This window comes from Parasteatoda tepidariorum, chromosome 9 (assembly GCF_982258835.1).
Source record: "Parasteatoda tepidariorum strain Cologne lab strain chromosome 9, Ptep-v5.0, whole genome shotgun sequence".
Classification (NCBI taxonomy): Eukaryota; Metazoa; Arthropoda; class Arachnida; order Araneae; family Theridiidae; genus Parasteatoda; species Parasteatoda tepidariorum.
In genome coordinates this window covers 85,432,263-85,456,418 of record NC_141763.1, presented here as the reverse complement: position 1 = coordinate 85,456,418, position 24,156 = coordinate 85,432,263, and the positions used below count along the sequence as shown (strand labels likewise).

At 29.1% G+C, this 24,156-nt stretch overlaps 1 protein-coding gene across 1 annotated transcript; it reads left to right on the top strand.

The window, feature by feature from the left end:
- The first annotated feature begins 16,599 nt into the window (after positions 1–16,599).
- Positions 16,600–22,762, top strand: LOC107451779 (putative G protein-coupled receptor AH9.1). The gene is made up of 2 exons (XM_071186665.2): positions 16,600–16,655; positions 20,666–22,762. Exon 2 carries the CDS (start codon positions 20,676–20,678, stop codon positions 21,771–21,773), a length of 1,098 nt encoding a protein of 365 aa, XP_071042766.2. The 5' UTR covers positions 16,600–16,655; positions 20,666–20,675; the 3' UTR covers positions 21,774–22,762.
- Positions 22,763–24,156: the final 1,394 nt, after the last annotated feature.

The window sequence follows — 24,156 nt, the reverse complement described above, 5'->3', positions numbered from 1 at the left end:
AGTATATTTCTTTTTATTTTTGTTCATTAAAAAAGTGTAATTAGGGATTGAAAAAAATAACCATCTTTACCCTCACTATTCCTGTTTTGTGCAAAATGTTTAAGTTTTGAAGAAAAAATTTTAAAAGAAAAAAAAATATTGATGTGTTTTTTTTTTATAAACCATGTCTAAAAAGGGCATAAACATTACCAACTTTTTAAAAATATGATAATTAAAGTACCCTACGGTGATCACAAATCAAACTGAATTTATTTTAAACCGTTGGTGCTTTATTTCATAGGAACTAATATACATACAATATTTTGTCTGTATAACTTTGGTTACGGTGATATTAGTTATTGGCATGAGTTAGTGGAAATAGTTTAGGCAAAAAGAATTGTACATACCGGAAATTATGCCAAAAGTGCTGAATTAATAGAACAAAAATTATCAACGAATCGGCAAAAAAGCAAATCATTAAATCAACGTATTACTAGACTGAGGAATAAAAACAAATAGTACATGAAAATGAATAGAGGAATTATTTGATTTTTATTTAAATTACGAAACACGCATTACAAATAAACAAATCTAACTGCTGTGGTGTACAATGTGCAAATTAAAAATGGAGAAATCTAAACATCTTTTTATCTAATGATCGGATTTTGACGAACTGGTAGCAATTTTAATGGTTTGAGGGCCTGACTTCAAATATGCTAATAAATTAGTGTAGACGATATTTTAAGTTACAAAATCAGATACAAAAACGCATTTTCTATAAATAAACATAACTAACTTTTTAACGGCAGATTCTGATTTTTGGCATTCCATATGGAGGATTTCCACAATCTAAGAAATATGGTCCTAATAAGCCCGAGGAAAGCTATCGAAAGTTAGAACTCCTCAATTAATATTAACTGCTTGCGTATTTCACCATTTCTCGAGCTCATTTTAAGCTAATCGAAATCAAAACTGCACATAATTATAAAATTTGTTTATCCAAAGACAATTCTACGCAATAAAAATGATTTGTAACAGTGATTTATCAGTTATTAAAATTCCATTTATTATATTATAATATTTTATTTCATAATTGTCAAAATAATGTTGAATTGTGATGTTTATAAAATTTTGAAACAATTCAAAAAATGTACTTTCATGTGACAATTTACAAAAGCTCCCACAGTTTGTCTGACGGCTAGGAGATTCTATTTTATGATCCGTCTGCCACTGAGGATATTTTACGTCAGCAATGTGGTAAGTGCAAGCTGGGTGAGGAATTCATATCGACAAGCCATCTCGGGGATTCGAATACAGTTCACCTCATTATAAGATGAGCACTCTATCCCCTGAGCCACCACAGCTCTACTTGAAAGCATTTTATTTCATATTATAACCGTCGTTAAACAGCCTATCCAATTTCGTGTTTACGACTACTAATGTTCAACTCCGTAGCCTTGTAATTTTGAATCCAATCCAGAAGACAAAGAAACTCCCGAATCAGTATCCCCATAGTTATGATTTGTTGTGTAAGCATGCAGGACTTTGTGATCCGACTGATTTAACGAGCATCTGTCACCATTTACTACACTGGGAGTCTTCGGCAGGCTGGGATCAAACCCACGACCTCTTGGACATAGATCCAGTGCCCTACCCATAGATCCAGTGCCCTACCAACCAGGCTATCACGGCCCTACTTGAAAGCATTATAATATTTCAGTTAAAAATTAGAAAAATGCAATAAATTATCGTTTTCACTCTTGCCGATGTTAAAAGTGTGCTTTCTATGAATAGTCTGTTACTATATGCATATGTATTTTGTCATTCCGCCTTTCCTTGCAGTCGTGTCTTGTGTGGGCTTCTCAGTATTCTAAATAGCTTCAATGTTTCTTTTTATGGTCCCGCAGTGGACTGATCGATAAGACACGGTTCCCAGCAGATCACCGAAGTCAAGCATCACTGGCTACGGTCAGTGTGCGGGTGGGTGACCACTTGGATCAGTCTGCGTAGGGACCGAGGGTGTGCGGTATTGGTCCTCGTTAAACTGTGCTACCGTAAAGTGCTCGACTTCGCGCGCAGGTCGTTGGGCTACCGAAGCGGGGGTGCCATCCCCTCCGCAGAGGATCAAAATTGTGATGGCATGTCTTCGGATCATCCTCCGGGATGTTTCCCAGACCGTCGCCAATAGCCCATTGTGCAGCTCTAGGGCGACGTAAATTAACAACAGCAACAGCAACAGTTTCTTTTTATGGAACAAAAAATTCGATTGCCAGACGACGAATACAGCAAATATCGATAGTAAGTAACAGTCGTGCTTATCGCATCCGGATAAGTAAGTTTTCTAGTTATGAAAGCACTGTGACTAATGCAGTGTTTGCGCAACGTGAACTTACGAATTCACCAAACTGTCATAGATCAGTAGTCTATTGTTTAGTCTATTGAGTAGTCTATTGTTTAGTTATCTAAAGTAAAAGAATCTAGCACAAAAGCCTAACATCAATGGGGACATAGACCGCAAAACGTGATGTCAGAAATTTAATGAGGACTTTAGTGACGAAAAATAAGAGAAGTAGGCGATTGATATCTTAGAAATAAAGATCTCCTACATTACAATTCGAAGAGAACTTAAATTTCATGGGCTTGATAGTCGGCAAAGCAATATATATTAAATAAAATGACAAGTCATTTAGGCAGTATATTTACATTATACATTCTTATATTTGAAAGTTCTCCATGTTAGCGTTATACTTATTTTTTAAAACTTATTAACCCTTTGACACAGAATTTTTATTAACTATATTTTCATACATTTTCCGTTTTTCTGTATTAATTTTTGTCAAAACAAATAAAAATATTATATTGATCATTTTGATAATTTAAGAATATGAAATACATGATGAAAATCTGTTTTCTTTTTCTGCGTTAAAGGTAAATTCTACAAAAGACGGATCATTTCCAAACAATTTTTTCAATTTTTTTCTTATTTGCACTTATTTAAATCTAAGAAAAACAGTTATTTATCATTGCAATTGTTTTAATTTACAAAATCAATTGTTGATAATGTTTTGAATATTAATGGAGAAAAAAATCAAAATTTTTTTTTGGATTTTATATTTTAGTACAAATATGATTCTGATAGTTCAACAGATTTTTCAGTAGCTTTAAGCCTGTTTTTTTATAATTAAAGCATACCGAAATACATGTTTGTAATTAGAGTGTCGTAAAAAATCCCATCTTCATCAAAAGGTTAATAATTTCTTTTGCAGAGCAATATGCAAGTTTTGTAATTATCAACGTTTACAAATCGCTAGAATTTATTTTATTTTGACTTACATTGAATTTATCGTGATAGTTAAAAAAAAAAAATTTATGTTTTTGGTTAAGGTGGTATACTGTCTGTAAGAATATTTTATCAGTTTTGAGGGAATCCTTTTTTTGCTCTTGAGACATTCCTTTAAAATATTCTGTTAAGCATTTGAAAAAAAATTCTGTAAACATATGAAATGAACAAGTAAAAGAAACATAAATCCTAAAATCTACTAATATTAAGATCTAACAAAGAACAACCAAGTTTTCTCCAATCAATCCTTATTAGAAAAATTCAGACTTAATCAATTTCATAATCAAAAATTCTAAAAAGTAAACACAAATGAAATTGGAAATTTAGTTGAAACTTCCTCAACCTTCTTTTTCTTTTCTAAGCATTAATTCAAGTCCTTTGATAGAAAAATAAAATGCCTTAGCTCGGACACAATGCCTTTCATATGATTTTGGATAAGTTTGAATAAACAAAACTGTTCTTTTTTTGAGTAGGTTTTTAATCAAACAATGCACGTTAACTAGTTTTTTTTAAAAAATAAAATTTGTACAAGGGAGTCTGATAGAGTGTCTAGACAGATAGAGTGCCAATGCTCATTTTTCAAAAACTTAATAGCTTTTAGACAACAGTAAAAAATCATTATTTCCACGAGCATGACTTATTTTTCTTCTTGAAATTAAAACAAAAATATAAAGAAATGAAAATTAAACAGCTTATAGAGGTGTGACAAACGAAAGATTTTCATTTAACCGAACTCGCTAGTTAAAAAAATATATTCCAGGTGACAGTTATTTATTATTTATTTGAAATAATATTTCATTATAAATTTAAATATCATTATTTACCTAATTTCGAGTTTAAAATTATGTGACTGGTTGAAGAATACTGCATAGATTGTTAAATTTTTTCCAAGTTTTGAAAGTAATAAAATAGTAAAACCTCACTTTAGAGACTGTCTTTAAGTGTTGAAGTGTTTTTAAATATTAAAATGATTTCAAAATTTTCTTTTTACTAAAATTTATGCTCGGTTTAATTTAAAAATCCTAAAATGAAGAATTTGTCTGTCCGTCAGTGCCTCTCTCTTTTAAATCAAGAAATCAAGAACAGTTTGTTCCATCGTCCTAAAGTGTGGACAGCGGTTGCAAGAACCGATTTTAGCTCTCGATCCTAAAATTTATTCGAAAGTTTAAATTAGATCTTTTGGGAGAGCCGTTTGAGAGGTAGAATCTCTTCAGTTATAAAGCATTAAACATTGCTTTAAATTAAACTATGGACGATTTTATTTTTCAAATATTTTAAAAATAACATCAATGAATTAGTCAGTTTATATTTCTAATTGATGAAAAACGTGTTTATGGCGCGAACTTTAATTTTTATTTACTTTTTGTTTATTATATAAGATAAATTCAATGATTGACGATAACGGAGCTGTACGGATGGACTACGTCATCAAATAATTATTCCTGAAGTTATCTGAAACCATGTGTTTATTTCATTTATAGTTATGCTTTTAATTAACTTAAAACTAAATAAACTGTAAAATCAGCTATAAATAAAATAAAACACAAGTTATGTATAGATAAGCGAAGTTAATGGAGAAATAGTGCTGATTTGCTTAGGAAAATAATATTAAAAAACTTTCCGTACTATTTTTGATTAATTTTGGTAACATGTATTGATTAAAATAAAAAAATAAGCTATATACTGAAAAAAATTAATGCAGAAATGGTAGTAATTCGCTTAAGAGAGACGTACAAGATTCCCATTCTGTTATTGATGCCAATGGTGCTTAATTAATTTTGGTAATAACTACTAATTGAAATAAAAAAAAAATTATGTAAGTAAAATATTTGAGAAATCGGAAAAAGATATTTAGGGGAAGCATAAAATATTATCATGCAATTATTCAAACCAATGATGTCTAATTAACCATTGATATCAATGATGACTAACTGAAGTAAAAAAAAAAGAAGCTATTTACTAAAAAGAAAATTCAATGGAGAAACTCGTTTGGGAGGAACTAAAAAAAAATCGAAAAATGATTATTGAATCAAATGATGCATAAATAATTTTTATTGTAGGTATTAGTTGAATAAAAAATAAGCTATGCTCTGAAATATCAATTTGAAACTATTAGCGAGGTTGGGTTCATTTTGGTTGCTTTGTCATTTCTTATGTTATTTTTAATGATATATGTGAGATTCGAAGCTTATATTTTTTGACTATTTTTAAATTTTTTCTAAGTATACTTTAGAAAAATCTCATTCTTACTTTGATCAGGGAAATAAACTATTATGGAAACTCCCAAAGCATCCAAAAGCTGTCAATTTGACCTGCAATAACAAAAACGTTCATTTTTTATGCTTTATAACTGTTTTTGATACATAGGGGAGAGTCGGGTAGCCCCGCTCACTTAAGGAGTATTGCTTATATTTCTGTATAATATTGAGTATAATCAATATTTTTGTATGTTTCTATTGTTTTATCATCTAATTAAATAATGCAAAAAGAATAAACCAAAAAAAAGAATAGTTTAACTTAAAAAAATAGAAATTAAAAAAAACATGTTTTTCAGCTCTTTTCAAAATGTGTCGGGTAGCCCCGCCCAGTTACAAAAATTATGTTTTTTAACTGTTTTTTCAGGTGTAAATGAAAATGACCAATGTATTGACAATAGGTAAACCTCGTTTAACATTTTTATCACAAAATTATTTTATTTATTACATATTTATATACTTTTAGTGAATTCTATCATTTAATAACAACAATATTTGCTGTTAAAAATGCATATAACATTCAAATTTGAAGCAATAAAATAATAATCTTTGCAACGGTGCATTTATCGACGAAATAAAATTGGTCGTTGATACCCGACATTCATGTGAGCGGGGCTACCCGAAATCCAATTTTTTTGTAAATTTGTAATTACTCGAACAATTTTTCACATATAGACTTCCATCTTTGTGCAAATTAAACTTAAGACTACTTACTTTAATGCTGTATGTATAGAAAAAATCATTTTTTTAGTATTAAAATGAAGTTTAATCGAAACGTTCAACCAGTTTTTCTTAATTTCATGACTACTGTATTCAGCATATTTTCAAAACTCTTGTTTACCATGTTAGCAGCTGCATAAATACTTGAAACTTTGAAAATAATATTTTTTTAATATAACAATTAATGTCCGATGGCCCATTGACTTGAAAAAATATTCTATACATATGAAATTGACAGTGGGCGGGGGTTCCCGCTGGGCGGGGCTACCCGACTCTCCCCTACTGGCAAAATGAAATCCATAGTTAGCCGCTAGAAGAATAACGTGGTTACGCATGTTGTAAATAAGCGTTCAACAAAATTCTAATGTTTACTTACCAACAGAAATTGCTTCGGACATATTTTCAACAGAATGGCCCAATTCCTGCATTATTATCATGGAAAACGAAACCACAACCACTAACAACAATCTGTCACTATAAAAGCATTGGAATAGCGTTAGACTATTTGCAATGGCAGTAAGAAACCAAAATTTTCAATATCGCGACATTCTGGATCTTGGGTAAGATCATTCAAGTCTGTGGTTTGGCGCATCTTGTAACATTCACGCTGCACTTCATTTTGTTAGGATCTTTGTAAGAAACGGGCTTTACGTTTGTTTACCCGTTTAAATTTTTCAATTTATTCGTTTGTCTGCAACACCCAGAATATTCCCATCTATGTTCTTTGGCTTTGGACTTTCCTGCCTCTGTAAGTTTAGGCCTCGGAATCACTGTTTTGATCTTTTACAGCTCTTACCCTTTCAGATTTGACAATAAAATTATTTCTCTTTGTTTTTTTATTTTATTTTACAGCAATCGCTCAACAACAGACTCAATTTTTTAGATATACGATTTATAATGTGTAACTCCTTACCCTTGTAATTTTCAACCCGATCCAAAAGATAAGGGAACTCCTGGATCGAGGTATTGGGAGAAATTTGTCGTCGTGAGGGACTTTTTTGATGGAACTAACCCGTATTTGCGTCACATGAAGAGGAAGACCACGAGAACCTCCCATGGTTAATCTGACTGCAAAGGGGCTCTAACTCATGATCCGCCTACCACTGAGGATATTACAAGTCAGCACCGTGGTCTATGCAAGACGGATGTGGATTCGTATCAACCAATCATTGCTGGGACCAAGTTCACCTCATTGAAGTGCGAGCTCTCTATCCCCTGAGCCACCGCGACTCCCCTTTTTGTTTGTGATTATCGTGTTATAGCTGATCTAATAAAAGGAAACTCAGAAAACACCCATTTACTTGACGGGTAATAAAAAGTTCAATTTCGGCTATGAAATATTTTACTGTAATGCTATACAAATTTTGTGAAGCATTGCAATTTATAGTTTTTATGAAAGCTGATAGTGTAGTATTTTATTTTATACTTTAAGATCAAGCTAAATAACTTTATGCTGATAAAATTTCTGACATAAATAACTTTCTTTTCGATCTTTTAATATTATGCTAATATAAAAAAGAGTTTCACCTTATATTCAGCATTTCATCCAAACTGAAGCATTTTCTTCAAAGTTTTCATACCTTTTTCTACGGTACTCGCTAACAAACATCATAAATTGTCTACAGTAATACGATAAATTCTTTTATGGTAAACACTTAAACCATAAACTATACGTTAGGATAAAACTTTGCTTGAATTATTGGAACTTATATTTAGCTGTTACTATTCATAAGTATTACTATAATGTTTGCAAACACTAAAGTTGAAATTTATGTTTCCAGTTTCAGAATTGAAATATAAAAAATATCCTTTTTCGCTCATTGCAATAAAATCATTTCTTTCAATATAGGAAGAGAATTAACATGAATTTTTTTCCTATATACGATATAACAGAGCAATTTTAAAAATTACACAGGTTAATAATCACTTACGGTTAATTTTAGATATGATTCAAAGAAACACTAGGGGGTTTAAAAGTAGAATTCTTTTAAAATGCAATATCTAATATTTCATGAGTATTTGTAGGATCACAAGATCAACAAAAAACATAAAGGAATTATGATATAAAAATGCCTGCATGTTTCCATATATTTAGTCATTATCAAAAGAGGAATTTCCTTTCTAAATTAGTGCATGGAAAAATAGCCTTTCCAAAATAAAATATAGTAATTTAAGAAATTTAAAAAAATTACATTGCGCATGCAAAAGTTTTTATTTTTATTTCCAATGACCAGCACAATCGGTCTTGCCGATGAGCAGACCTAGTCCGTTCTCCAGAGGTGGTATCCACTCTTTCAGGACCACCACAATGGGTGAGATACAGTTGGTCCTGTTAATTTGGACGTCTAGTTTCTGCCGCACTAGATGGCAGCACCGAGACTCTATTTGGATGCTAAAGAAGCAATACAATTGCGCATGCAAAAGTAATAAACATAATATTGCGTGTATTGCTATATTGCTTCTACCGATATTCATGATATTATATTCATTTCATTAAGGTTTATCTTAAAATGTGTCGCATTGTTTTCTAATAAAATTTTGAAAATTATATCTGGAAAATTAGCCGATAACTTTATAAATTCGATTGTTTTAAGTTCACGTAATATTTCAGCTATTACTTTCCCGTGTTGGTTCATGGAAAACTGTAGTTTTTAATATTTAAAAAATGCAGCTTCGAAAAAAATGCACCAATTATCGCTTAGATATACATTTTAAAAGTACAACTATTAACGAAATAATCACATGGTATCAGTTAACTATTAAGATATGCTAATTCAGTGGCGTTGCACTCATGCGCATGCCATTTACGTTGATGACTGAACTTGTCGGTAATAATTAAACATTAAAGAATGTGTGATAAAATCTTAAACAAAATCATATACAATTTTATTTATACTATTGAAAAATGGTAAAAAAAAAATCATTTTTGGAAAATTTATCCCGAACGGAATACTTTGAATTTTTAAACGATTTTTCAGGTCAAGGTCAAAAATTTCTCCTCGTAGTCGATGTCCAAATTTTAGGACTCTAGCGCCAAAGGTTCTGCAGTGACATGAGATTCAAAATAGCAATAACAAGGACATATAAAATATTGAGTAAACATAACAGAAAAATTTAAAAAATAGATTTTTAATTATGTTAATATTTTTTTCCCTAAAAATTCAAATCTAATTATTGGATTTATTTTTGCATCTCAGTCACATAAAACATATTTTTAATTGACATAAAAATACCTGGCTTTTTAGATTTTGTCATTATCACGTAAAGGATTATATTTTTTTTGACGTAAATATTTGTTTTAAATTAAGTTGAATTTAAAATGAATTTAAACTTAAAGAACTTATAATTAATCAGTTTAACCTAATTAAATTTGCATTTAATGAATGAAAATAAATTAAATTTGTAGTTAAAGACTTGAAATTAATCACATTATTTTTAATTGAAATACAGATTATTCTCATATTTGTCAATTAATATTGATTTACTTATGATTTATATTTTATGCTTTAAATAGTTATTTTTAGGTTTTTTAAATACAATTATCATTTCGTTATTTTTTACTTTTTCGATATTTGTATATTCAGGTATGGTTTATTTAGTTTCTACCCCTATTTCACTGTAAGAAGATCCGAAGTGATGAAGGATTAAAAAATAAATAACATTTAAAGCAGATTAAACTGTGTAGGGGTCAGGGAACTAGACTTGCATCAAAAAGTTTCTGGGTTCGAATCCCGGACGAAGCATGAATGTGTTTTCATTTTCTGTACTATCAGTCATTACTGAGGGGGCAACGTTGGTCCATCTAATAAGTAAAGACTGGTCAACAAATCTGCCCTATTACGCTTGAATTGACGAATGTCAATCTAGGTATGCTCTGGAAAAAAAAATGTTTAAATCCTAAGACATTTAATTTTTTTTAACCTTTATTTTAACTTTTCTGAAAACTGAAACTACTGACTATGAAACTTTTCACGTGCAAGTCTAAAATTAGTATATTGTAAATGTTAAATACACGGTACAAGGTACATTACTGTATGTACAATGAACTGATCGCATCAGCTTAGCTAACCATCGCTTTTCGTAAAGCTACATCATTGTTAACGCCTAAACTTGACAGTATTTATACACTTCGTAAATGATTTCTATCAGTTTATAAATTGAATTGTCTAACAACTGTCAGATAACCATGTTTAACGACTAGGATTTCTGTCTACTTCGAACTCTGTCCATTGTTGGATTTGGATTTGTGTCAACAGTAATTAGTGATGTATTAATGTTGAAATGTTATTGTCAGCAAGTTTCTGTATTGGGAGTCAATCGATCACGTTTTATGGGCTTAATTTATTTGGTGCCAATAAACTCGCTTATACGAAGCATTTTTCCTGAAACTACACTCTCAAAAATATTCAAACGAAAATTACTAATCTATTATTCAAATGTTTCTTATAGGATAAAGCAATCTTTCATGTAGGACAAATCGAAATGAATTGATATTGCGATTAAACAGGGGCACAATAACTTAAGTTAAATTCTTTAACAAATTATAATAGTCTATGTAATTTAGAGGGATTTTGTTGATTCATTCGAGGTTTTTACTTATATATCTAGTTAAAGAATATCAATTATATTAGCTTAAAAACAGGATATCACTAGCTACAATTAATTCATTTTGTACTATTTATATCAAATAAAAAAAAAATGGATAACTCAAGTGTTTCTTATCGGATAACGCGAATTTTTTTGTAAGACAAAACAAAATAAATTGATATTCTGATATAATAAGTGCATAACAGTTTTAAGTTAGAATTTTGACCCATTTTTTCATACATTATTGAAGTGTAAGTAATATTGAATGTAGTCCGTGGATCGAGATTCAGACAGAAAGTAAAGGTTTATTAACAAAAAACAAACAAACACATACAAATATATATATATATATATATATATATATATATATATATATATATATATATATATATATATATATATATATATATATATATATATATATATACTTTCCAGAAGTCCTTGTCTGACGGCTAGTGGTATTTTCTTCCACTCGGCTTGGAGAGAAGATGTAAGTTCCTTCACCGATTTTGGACGTGTAGAATACCCCTTAATTGGACTGTCCAATTCTTCCCACAGGTTCTCGATAGGGTTCAGGTCTGGGATCTGGGTAGGACAGTTCATTCGATTAATCCCATTGGCACCATACCAAGCCTTGGTGACCCTCACAACATGACAGCTGGCATTGCGTCCCGGAACCAACAGGAGTCCATCCTGTAAAACTGCCACAAAGTAGGAAGCACATTGTTATCCAAAATAGTGCAGTAGGCATCTTGCATGGGACTAATGCCGATGTTGTCCCCTACACGATATATACAAGCGGAGGGCGTGGCGTATCTTAGAACAGCAGATGTAGTCATTTGCTTAGGTGTCCAAATACTTATTGGTCAATAGTATGTGCGTATATATATATATATATATATATATATATATATAAATATATACAGTCAAACCCCGCTATAGTGAACCTTCAAGGGACCGAAATTTTGGTTCACTATAACCGGGAGTTCACTATGTCCGTTATGCGTATTAGTATTAGTATCCAACTCTTTGACCAATACTGAATAATTACTCATTCCCTCTGACAGTAAATACATATTGATCCCACTGACACCTTACAGGTGCATCATCTGCCTTGGTTGGAAATATCTATTTGATTTGTTTAGGGATGGGAATGTAAGATAAAAGAAGCAAACAAGAAAAAATGCTTGTCGCTACCTTCTCCACTATAGATGGTTTTAAAAATCGGTAAATGTATTTATTTTGAAGTAGAAATTTAAAAAATATTGCAAGAAAATAAAGAAAAAAATCCGTCGAAGACAGAAGAAAGTTCATTATATCCAACTTCATCACTTTTTTGGTTCACTATATCCACAAAAAATAACATTATACGGGTATAGCAAGGCACGGGACCGAACATTTCGTTCACTATATCCGGGAGTTCAGTATAAACCGTGTTCACTATAGCGGGGTTTGACTATATATATATATATATATATATATATATATATATATATATATATATATATATATATATATATATACATATATATACATATATATATATATATATATATATATATATATATATATATATATATATATATATATATATATATATATATATATATATATATATATATATATATATATATCATTCAATATAGACATATTTAGAGGTTTTTTAATTATACAGATAGTATCTTAGAATATCAAATTGATTAATTTAGTTATTGTGTGGCATGTACTTGGATATATTTAAATCAACATATTGGCATGTAAATAGAATAAAAAGCAATAGACAACTCAAATGTGTCATAGAGAATAAAGTAATTTTTTTTTTGTAGAGCAAAACAACATACAAGCATACATAACATAGAAGTACATAACATAAGTACATAACAACAGTACATAACAGCATACATAACAGAAGTACATAACAACATACATAATATAGAAGTGTTTTACCTATTCATATGAGGTTTTACTCATACATCAAAATATAAAATGTCAAATATCAATTATGTTAGTTTAAATATAAATATATCAATGAATTTTTTTTCATTGCTTTTAAATGTTAATAGCCTTTTTTTACAAACTTATAATATATAAATTATCATATATGGCAGTACTTTTACTTTCGTTACTTGTACCACCGGTACAAGTAAAAAGTACGTACTTTTACTTGTACTTCGTTACTTTTTAAAGTTAGTACTTTTACCTGTTCTTTCGTTACTTTTTTAGGGAGAAAGTACAGGTATTTGCAACGAAAATGTCGAATGAAATCGTTGCTTTTTTCTAAAACTCAGTAAGCTTTCCAAAAAAAAAAAAAAAAATTATTAAATTTAAAACAATATGCTTATGTTTTTTTAATTTATAAAATTAATGTGCAATATATATGCATTCACTGCTAACTTCGTGTTTAAATGCCTTGACCTTTTAAAATTGTCATTACGGAATAGGAAAAGACGGCTCTTTTGATCTTTTTTTGAATGCAACTATCATTTTGAGTGGAGTGTTGGAGAACACTCCACTCTGTATGTCCAGAATAGTGTGTCCAGAGAATTGTGTGTCCAGAGAATTGTGTGTCCAGAACAGTCATCATTCATCTTGTGAAAATTGCCTGTGATAAAGGATGACATGAATAGCAAAGGTTTCGAATACCGGTGGTTTTCATCGCAAGAAAAAGTTTCAGAATGGTAAAAAGTGAGCTTTGAAATTCTGTAAACCAAGTATAATGAATGTATACGATTTTAAGAAAAATAATTCTACCAACCTTCAAATGTGTGAAGGCTTTAATTATTCTGACATACGTGAACAGGCTATTTTAACACCTGAATCTTATCTTGACACCTGAAACCTTATCTTTGTGACAATCTGAAGGTGAATGATAGTTACGGCGGTATGCTTCTACAAACACTAAAACGTCCTTCTTTGTTAAATTTTGAAGTTTCAAGCCAAAATGTTTGATGAAATTCTAAGAAATAATCTTCAATAGTACTGTTAAGTTTTGGGGGGTTGGAATGAACAAATGCCCATATGAATACTGTTATAATTTTGTTTTTGTTATCATTTATTATTTTTTTTTCTATTGGGGACATGCTTTTTTTCCTCTTAGAAAACAGTTTTGTTTAAATAACAAATGAATTGTATCCAGAGATTTTAAATTTTCTAAAGCTGAAAACATCATGTTATCACCAGCGACAGAAGAATTTATGGCATACATGAGCTTAAATGTCGAAACGGAAAGCATATCAATTTTGAATCGATATCCAATCGCAAAAAAATTATATATGAAATATAATACTGCAGTACCTTCTTGTGCTCCCGTGGAGCGCTTATTCATCGTGGCTAAGCACGTTCTGAGAAATTCTCGCAGCAGACTCAGTGACACCACTTTCGAAATGCAATTATTTTTCAAAATGAATAAAAATATTAATTAGCAAGTTATTTTCATTCATTTTTGAGTTTTATGCATTTATTTAATACATTTTAAATAAGAAATGTTGGATTTTGTTATTACGTTTTTCAATTTTCTTTTTGAGCTCACTAGTAATAAATTTTTGTCTTAATACATTTTTTACTAATTACATTCTTATCTAGTACATTTTTTACTAAAATTATGTTTATGCCCGACCTTGTTAAACAACGCCCAATCAAATCTCTAAGAACTTCAGAACTATTTGTGCTATTGAAAACTATTAAAATTACTATTTTAACTCTTGAAAACTCGAAGGCATTACTAGCCGCTGATACAAAAATTCGTTCACAAATTTTAATTATTCCGTTAGGCAGAAGTGTTCGGAAAATGATGTTCTCCCGTGATTTCAGCATTAGCCATTGTTACAAATAAAACTGTAGACTGTTCTGTTTCACCTTATACTGCACATTCAATTATTTTTTACTAGCTCAAAGATCACAAAGCTATCTGAAACCCCGTGTTTGGTTTGTTTATGTTTGTGCTTTTAAAACGCGTTTCTATAGAGTAAAACAATTTTAAATCAATGGTAATTTAAATAAAACAATAGATAAAATTTCTTTTTCGTACAAATCCATAAAAAGTTTGATATTAAAATTATATTTGATTTTAAAATTATATTATGCGATTATATTATGAAATTATATTATAATATTCTTCCGAATCTAAAAATTAGTTAATGTCCATAACTTTCAAAATTAAAAATAATTAAGTGAATAACAACAATTTTGCGAAAACATTAAAGAACATAAGAATATTATTCAATAAAATTTTAGGTTACTTTGAATTTTCGATTTCCCAGAAATGTACTCTTAAATCGTTACTTTTTTTGTTTAGTACTTGTACTTTTACTTGTACTTTTTACTTGTTAATTTTTAAAATAAGAACTTTTTACTCGTTACTTTTTCAAAATGTAGAGGTTGGCTAGGACAGCTGTACAAAGTTCGAACCCCTTAATGTTAATTTTGCTTTTTGCGTATTTTGCAGTGACTCGAGATCTTTTTAAGTGATAAATTAGTTTAAATTTTTTTGTACACATGTATAAAATTCATTTCTCGATAAAAAATTCTCCTAAAAAAAACTTGTAGTAAATATTCATCATTCGTTAGTAATTTATATAATAATAATCGAAAAATGTTTGCTTTGAAAGGTCTGAAAATTTTTACATCATTTAAATGAGCGTAATGCTATATGGCAAAATACAAATTTTTAACTAAATTAGTAGACGAGTTATTCGAAATTTGAAAAATATGATTTCTTTAAAATTTAATTTCACAGTACTATTCGACCAATTTAGCTCAAATTTAGTGTACTGTCATGTAAAATTAGACTCTTTTACATGATACAAGTATTCGTATAAATGAATATTCAAAACGTTTTCGACTATTATTAAAAAAATGAATATTTACTAAAAGCTATTTTTTTGCACTGCATATTTTTGGGGTGAGAAATCAGAAACCTTCGAAAAAAGGTAGGCTGATTCAGAAAACGTACGTTTTTGTGCCTGATTTCATGACCTAAAATATTGTCTGTTCTTATTAATTATTATATTTGAGGTCACCCTCAACTGATTAAGATTGAGTCTTAGAATGTGAAGATCAGATCATTAGATTAAAAGATACTCAGGGTAGTTCATTTATTTGTACGTACTTTAAATTTGATGAAAAAGTTACAATAAAAAATATCGTCGGTACAGTATTGAAAAATATTTGATATTAAAACGGAAAGTTTGTTTTTAAAACTTTTTGTTTCAATACAAAATCGTTTGCAATAATGATATAATCATTATAATTGCAAATCGTATTACAAAAGAGAAGGTTGGAATCTAGTATTAATACTGATTAAATATTTTGTCAATTTTCGAAAGGAATTGTTTTAACATTTTGGATAGAAAAGGAAACTACCCCATTTACACAATGTGTTTGCTTAAGCAGTGAAAAGAATTCATATTAATTTGAAAGTGATTCAATTTATTTATTATGTTTATACGCTATTCAAGAATGATTGATTAATGCATATTGGATACATGGTACGGAATTGCGTGATGAGCATGATGGGTTTTTAGCGCAGATGTATTGATGCAATATTAATATCCACATAAAGTTTCGTGAACCTAAATAATAGTTCTTATATTTTCTACAGATCAAATGTTATAAACTAAAGTAAAAATATTCATTGTTTCATTTAATTTATTAAACTACTATTCAAATAATAAAAGCAATTGCTATTTTTTTCGCTGGAGTAGTTTTTTGTCACCATTTAGTATTTCACTCACTTCTTTTGTCATAAGGAGAATTTTAATTCTGCTTAAATTTTGGTGAGTAATTTTAATTTTTTTATTCCATTAATGAATTTATCAATAGCTCTAATTTATTTAAACTAATACTTTCTTTTATTAATTATTTGCTCAAAATTTTCTAAAAATATTTATACCGTAATCCCATTGTAACTCAAAGAAGACATTGTTAGAGCTACTACACAAGTTAAGCAATTATATACTACATGTGCAAGAAATTATATACATGTTATTGGTTTTTAAAATTTACTGTAGCATTTATTAAACTGATTAAATGGAGGAAAAGAATGACCTATTGCTTAATGATTATGTTCAACGAAAACGGGGTCTATATAAGATCAGTAATTTCTTATCTAGCCTAAAGGAATATTCTTCTTCCTTAAATATCTCTTTTTATTTGAGAAAACCCCCTTTTAGAAAAATCATTGTTTAATTAAAATTAAAGATTTTTTTAACTATTGTAATTAATGCTACTCATTGTCACGGGTATTTTATTGGATAATTGAAGATACATTTTTAGAGTTTATTTATTTTCGCATTTAAATTCGAATTTAATTTTATAACAGATGTGAAAAACGAAAAAAAAAAGCTTAGTTAATAGTTTCACTAGATCACTAATAGTATTGGATTAAAGAATAACATTTAGTTCTAATAATTTATTAGTAGTTTAAATACAAATCTAAAACTTTGAACATAATATTTCTTTAACTGCAGTTTAAAAAAATAATTCAATTGTAGTTTAAAAAATAACGGTATATATATTTTACATTTCACAAATAAATTTTCGATAAAAAAAAACCATTGTAAGAAATTTATTATTTTATGAAATTAAGACATATAAAAAGGTTTAGCGATAGTGGAAAATGCTAAATGTATCACATATTTATTGCTTATACTAAATTACTATGTATCAACAATACATGTATCAATAATACATGTATCAATAACTACTTTCTATAAATATAAATCGAAATAAAGTTTGTATTATATTTGTTTGCTATTCTCGATTAACACGAATGGAAATAAGTAAATTTCGTAGGATATTCTTTAACTACTTTCTACAGATATGAAATAACTGAACTTTGTTACTAAATTTAATAACTACTTTAAACATGCCTTGTAGATACAGACAGAAGTAAATGATATTTTCACTAAATTTTAATTACGACAATATTTTTAACATAAAACGCTTCAGCTAATCTTTTTTATGTTTTTATCTAAATCTTCTTCTTATTTTATTATTTAAAACTAAACGCTTTCTCACACTTTATTAGTCACACCCAACGTTTTGGTTCTATATTTAAATCTTAAGTATGCATGAATTAATATTTTTAATTTTCCCTTCAGTCGAACAGTGAGAACAGTATTATTACCAAATGTAATTATTAACGTTTCTCTTTTTGCATGTGACTTAAAAGGTAATAGGGAATATTTTGCATGATTTTCCCTAATTTTTATTCAGGAGCACTTCGATTTTGTGTCACTGAAACTCCCACCTGATAATAATGGTTAAATAAAGTATAATGTGCTATAAAGTATTTTGTGCCGGTCTGGTCTGTGACGTATAGAAATCGAAAAAATAAAGTTTGTATTATTTTTGTCTACTTCTCTCTATAAATATGAATCGAAATAAATATCACGGTATTATGTGTAAGATAAAAAAAAACTGTGTTCCTAATAACTATTAGAAAAGGAATTTTTAGAAATTGTTTATGAAAATGTTTTGAATGCTAAATTTTTTAAAATATACTCTTTCTTACGTTGAGCTATTTTTATATGTTGATAAGAAAAGTAAAAATAAATAAAATTTTTCCTTTGTTAATAAGTCGAAATAAAAACGTATTGAAAAAATGCTTAGAAATATAAATATTTAATTTGAAGAGTATAAAATTTTTCTTTTCTTTTATAAATTCCAAAGATTTCTGAAAAAGAAAATATTTGCAAGACAACATGGAGCACAAAGATATACTTTTTCCCTTTTTTTAATAATTAATTACAGTAATTCCATGGTGTAGCGGTTCGATAGTTCAACAATTCGTTTAATTAAAGATTACTTGAACCGATAAGTTGAAAGACAAAATAATTGCGTAAAGTAGCTTTTAGAAGAAAAATAACACTATCTTAATTACTTCATTCTGTGACAAATTTAAAGTGTAAAAAATATATTTAATTTAGGAATTTGAAATCGCGTATACTGAAAAATTTTGAAAACTATTTCTTTCTACAACTTTTAAAAATTCCCTAATTCTGTTTTCCACCTATATTATTATTTTGAAAAAGAAACAACTAGTCAACAGTTACTAGTAGTAGTTATCTAGTAACATTAACTGGTGAAAAATCTATTAAGATTAGCTATATCTTTACCAGTTATAGTGCTTAAGCCGTCATTGTTAACTAGTTTTTTACCTGCTGTTGATAACAATGCTTTACCTATTACTAAGTTAAATATTTATTTCATCTGTTATTAACACTTACTTTAACTGTTATCGTTAATTAGTTATTTATCCTTGACGTTTTACTAACTTCTTATCCTATTTTTAGCTGTTCTTACATTGATTAACGGATTTTTACATTGAGTTCTTACATAACTATTTTTTAATGTGTTATTAACTAATTCGTTACTTAAATACATAAAACCATACTTGATTAAAAACTTCATTCCCTTCAAAAATATATAAAATTGGAAATAAAAGTCGATTTGTTTCAAGCTCTCAAAAACACGATAGATAAGTCAGTTATCAAGAATGCGGGAAATCATCAATTGCTGCTCATTGTTATCATCTAATACTCAGATTCAATTTCGATAATGCCAAAGAGTATTTCCACTCCATCAACTCATCTTGATGCCCAGGAATCTTGTTTTACACATGTGAATTCTGATTCCCTTGTTAATGACATTAGTTACTTACCAACTCTCAAGAGCGAATGGAAATGTATTTTACCCTGATGTACCTCTCTCGGCCACTATGATTTATCACTTTTGCTTCCTTTTATTTACGTCAGACTTGAAAATGGCAAATATTTTTGAGCTTTAGGAAGATGACGACTGTTTTTGCCAATTTGTATATTTTTGAATCTAATGAAGTTTTAAATCAAGTTTTCTTTTATTCTGGTTATGACATAATATAGAAGTATAAACAATTTTTCTATTTCCAATTTGTCTCAGAGACATAAATTACTGAGAAAAAAATAATTATAAGGAATTACACAAACTTTGTTAAATGGTCGATAAATAATTAAGTTGGAAAATCCCGTCTAAAAAGTTAACTTGAAACGATTTCTCACCGGAGTTCAGATTCAATTGATAAATTGTTATAATAAAAATTACTCGTATAATACAATATATGTATTAACTTTTGAATTCATTATACACAACAATAGAATTTTCATTCTAATATTATATTTACGTTTGAAATTTAGATTTTTAAAATGCAAAAACTATCTGATCGATGCGCAAAGTCTTAAAGTTATTTATTTTCCAAGCAAACAATGCTCTTCGTAATCATGGAAAAATGTAGTCTTAGCTATTTTATAACTTCATAATTACTTCAAAATAGACAAAATAAATTTTATAAGTTATTTTAAACTCTAAAAATTATGCTGAAAGGTATAATTATGCATGAATTTTTTAATTTATTATTGAAAGAAATAAAGGAAATTTTTATTCTAATTTTTTTAATTTGCATTTAAAATTTAGCCTTTAAAATGCAAAAATTATCTGATCGAAGTGCAAAGTCTTAAAGTAATTTATCTTAACATCCAACAATTCTCTTTGTAATCAAGGAAAAAATTGTAGTCTTTTCTATTTTATAACTTAATAATTACTTCAAAATAGACAAAACTAAATTTATATATTATTTTAGATTCTAAAAACTGTCTGTAAAAAAGTCTTTCAGATTGATGAGGGACACTTCAGATATTTTTATTGTTTGTACTTAATTTCGAATCAAAAAGGAACTTATTTTTCAGATTTACGTTTATTTTTTTTGGTTGAATAAATTAAACTAAACCTTTCCCCATTTTATTTTCAGATTTAGGAAAATGGAAGTCAATAATTCTACTGAAACTTTTACAGAAGGACTAATTCCAGCTGATACGATTCAAACCTTACACATCATATTCTATGGAGTCATTGCCCCCCTCATAATTGGTTTTGGTCTTTTTGGCAACATAATCAACTTGATGATTCTACGCACGCCTCTTTTAAAAGGAGTCACCTACAGCTATCTAAAATTTCTCGCGATATCAGATATAATATCCTGCATATTTTATATCTCTCTAATATTTAAAAAATTCAAAGTTCGTATGCATACATATGCTGCTGCTGTGTATTATGCCCATTTTGAAATAACTCTACTGAATGCTTTTATGGCTAGCAGCACTCTATTAGTCACAGTTCTCACAGTGGATAGATTTTTTTCTGTATGCTTGCCTGGCAAATATCAAGACATCCACAACAAAAGGAAAGCCAAATATGCAATCGCATTTGCATATATTACTGCATTAACACTGTATTTTCCAGTGTTTTTCATAAATTACGTTGATGTGGATACATCTCAACAAACAGGGGAGGGAATAAAATACACTGTATTCAAGGATAAGGTTTACAAATCTCACGAAGTCTATAAAGCGTATGTTGTCATCAAAGAAATGGGTGTACGCTTGATTCCGATAACAACATTGGCTGTCCTTAATACACTAATTATAGTACGTTTCAAGAAAACATTGGAAAAGCGAAAGGAGTTAATGAGTTCACCCAAAGAATCTCTCGATCGGAAAAGTAAGATGGATCGAAAAAACTGCAAAGAAGAGCGCAGACTTGTTTGCATGCTAGCGGGACTTGTGGTGCTAATATATATCGGAAAAACGCCGGCATCCATTTACAGTTTTATTTGGCGATATTATGACGCCAAGAAGAACTATGGATATTTGTTGTTTACTTGTTTTGCAGATACTTTAGAGATTCTCAACCACTGCTTAAACTTTTGCGTTTATTGCTGGTGCAGTTCAAAATACCGAAGAGCGTTTATATCGCTCATGACTTGCTACACGATGCCCTCTGTTTTCAACTCAGCTTATAATGCATCGACTTCTGGGAGCAACAGGCGGGATTCAGATGGTACGTCCGGAGGTAACTAAGCTTTTAAAACTTAGATATTTGGTATACAATAAAGTACCAGAATTTTTCAGTCTCAGCTTATAGTACAACGTCTTCTGGTGGCAACACAAGAAACAAAGAGTGTCTGAGAAAATTATGCTAATGAAAACATTTAATGCAACAACTTAAGCTATCTAAACTCTTTCTCAGTCTCAACGTATAGTGCAAACGTCTTCTGGTGGCAACACAAAAAGCAAAGACAAAGTGTCTGTAAAAATTATACTTATGAAAACATTTAATGCAACAACTTAAGCTATCTAAACTCTTTCTCAGTCTCAACGTATAGTGCAACGTCTTCTTATGGCAACGCAAGAAACAAAGACAGAGTGTCTGTGAAATATATACTTATGAAAGCATTCAATGCAACAACATATTCTAACTGAACTCTTTCTCAGTCTCAGCTTATAGTGCAACGTCTTTTAACAGCGACGCAAGAAGCACAAGCGGATTGGTTGTTAAAATTTTAGCTATGAAAACGCTCAATGCTACAATATAGGCAACCCAAACTCTTTTTCAGATTAGCTAATTATGGAACGTCTTCTGATGGTAATATAAGTGGAATTTCTGTGGAATTGTAATTATGAAAACGTTTAATGTAATAATATAAGCTACCCAAGCTATTTAAGCTCTTCCGATGACCCATCGTGTTCTGAAGGCAACAGAAGGAGCACAGATTGACCGACTGAGTGTTTGTGAAAATTAAACTTATTGAAACTTTTAATGCAATAGAATAGGCTATCCAAGTAATTTTCAGCTCAACTTATAATGCAGCTTCTTCTGAGGGCAGCGTAAATAACACAGATAAAATGGCTGTTAAACTTATAATTATAAAAGACTTTTTTGAAACTGTTTTTGCGACTCAGATTAATTTTCAGCATAGTACATATTACAAAGCCTTCCGATGGCAACACAAAAAACTCAGATGGAATGTGTATGAAAATAAAAAGTATCAACACTTTTAATGCTGTAAATTGGTATCCTAAGCTTTTTTAGCCTAATTCATAGAGTAACAGATAAAACTTCAGAAAGCAACAAAAAACATAAAAATATAAGCAACTACTTAAAACTGACGAACATAAATACATTTTAAAATGTCTAAATCACACTTAAAACGTAAAATTGAAGATTAACTTTCTTTAGTATTATCTTCTCAAAAGTAAAGCCTAGAGTAGAAACTGATTATAATCTTTTATTTGTATAAAAAGAAAAATGATTCTACTATATATAAACGTCAAATCAAAAACAACTTTTTATAAAGTGTATCCTGAGCACTTGAATTCAACATTATCTAAAAGCAAAAATGCAGATTAAAGGGAAAAGTAAGTAAAAAAACAACATTTTTATTCAATTTAGATTAATTCGTTTAAGAGCTTCATATTAAAAATAACTCTTGCATCATTAGCTGCGTGGTTTAGAAGCAGAAAATACAGAAACGTGATCAATAAAACTGAACTAAATTATTTTATTTAAATTACATATAACATTACATATAAACTCACTAATTTTTGAATGAGGTAGATGACGTATTCATATTAATATCTCTTATCCAGGCTGCTTATGCACAGCTTAGTTTTAAGCTTTACTCAGATTTTATATGTGCAATAACTAAACTGATAATTATTTGTGCAATTTGCAGCAATGAATATAATATACTGAAAACAGCAGCTTTGTCTTAACAATTAATTTTGAGCTGTATTCTACAATTTTGCTTAACAGGAAATGTACAGTGTTTAAAATAAGAAAGTGAAAGCCTTTATTAACTCTTCAAATTGAGATGATAAATTTTAAAGTACTAGTACTCAAACTTGATGGTTCAAATATGCTAATTACTAAACACAATCAACATTGTAAGTTAGGAAATTCACAAAAACGAACTTTTCCCGAGCAAACATAGATTTTTCGTTGCATTTTGATTCTTGACTCTTGGGGGTAAATATAATCTGGAAATAATGATCTCATTAGATCAGGCAGAATTGCGGTTGAAAAAGTTTGGACCTCTTAATACTAGTTTTTATTTTATTTATTTACCCATATTTACAAAACTAATAAAGCAATTAAACTATTTGTTGCACACAGATATAAAGCTTCTTTATCAAAAGATAATTTCATGCAAAAATTATTTTTTATAGCTATTTTTTTCTTCATTATTTAATTTACTGGTGATTATTTAATTTATGATGATTGAAGTGTAAGCTATGCACATTTTACACCAATTTAACCTTCATAATTTTTAATGAAAAATTGCGGAATTAGAAGGAAAACGATTGAATAATTCTGGAAAAACAAAAGTTTAAAAACATGATTTATTTCGATGATGCACTAGATAAAAAGTTAAAATATTATTAAGAAACTCAAACTTTTATC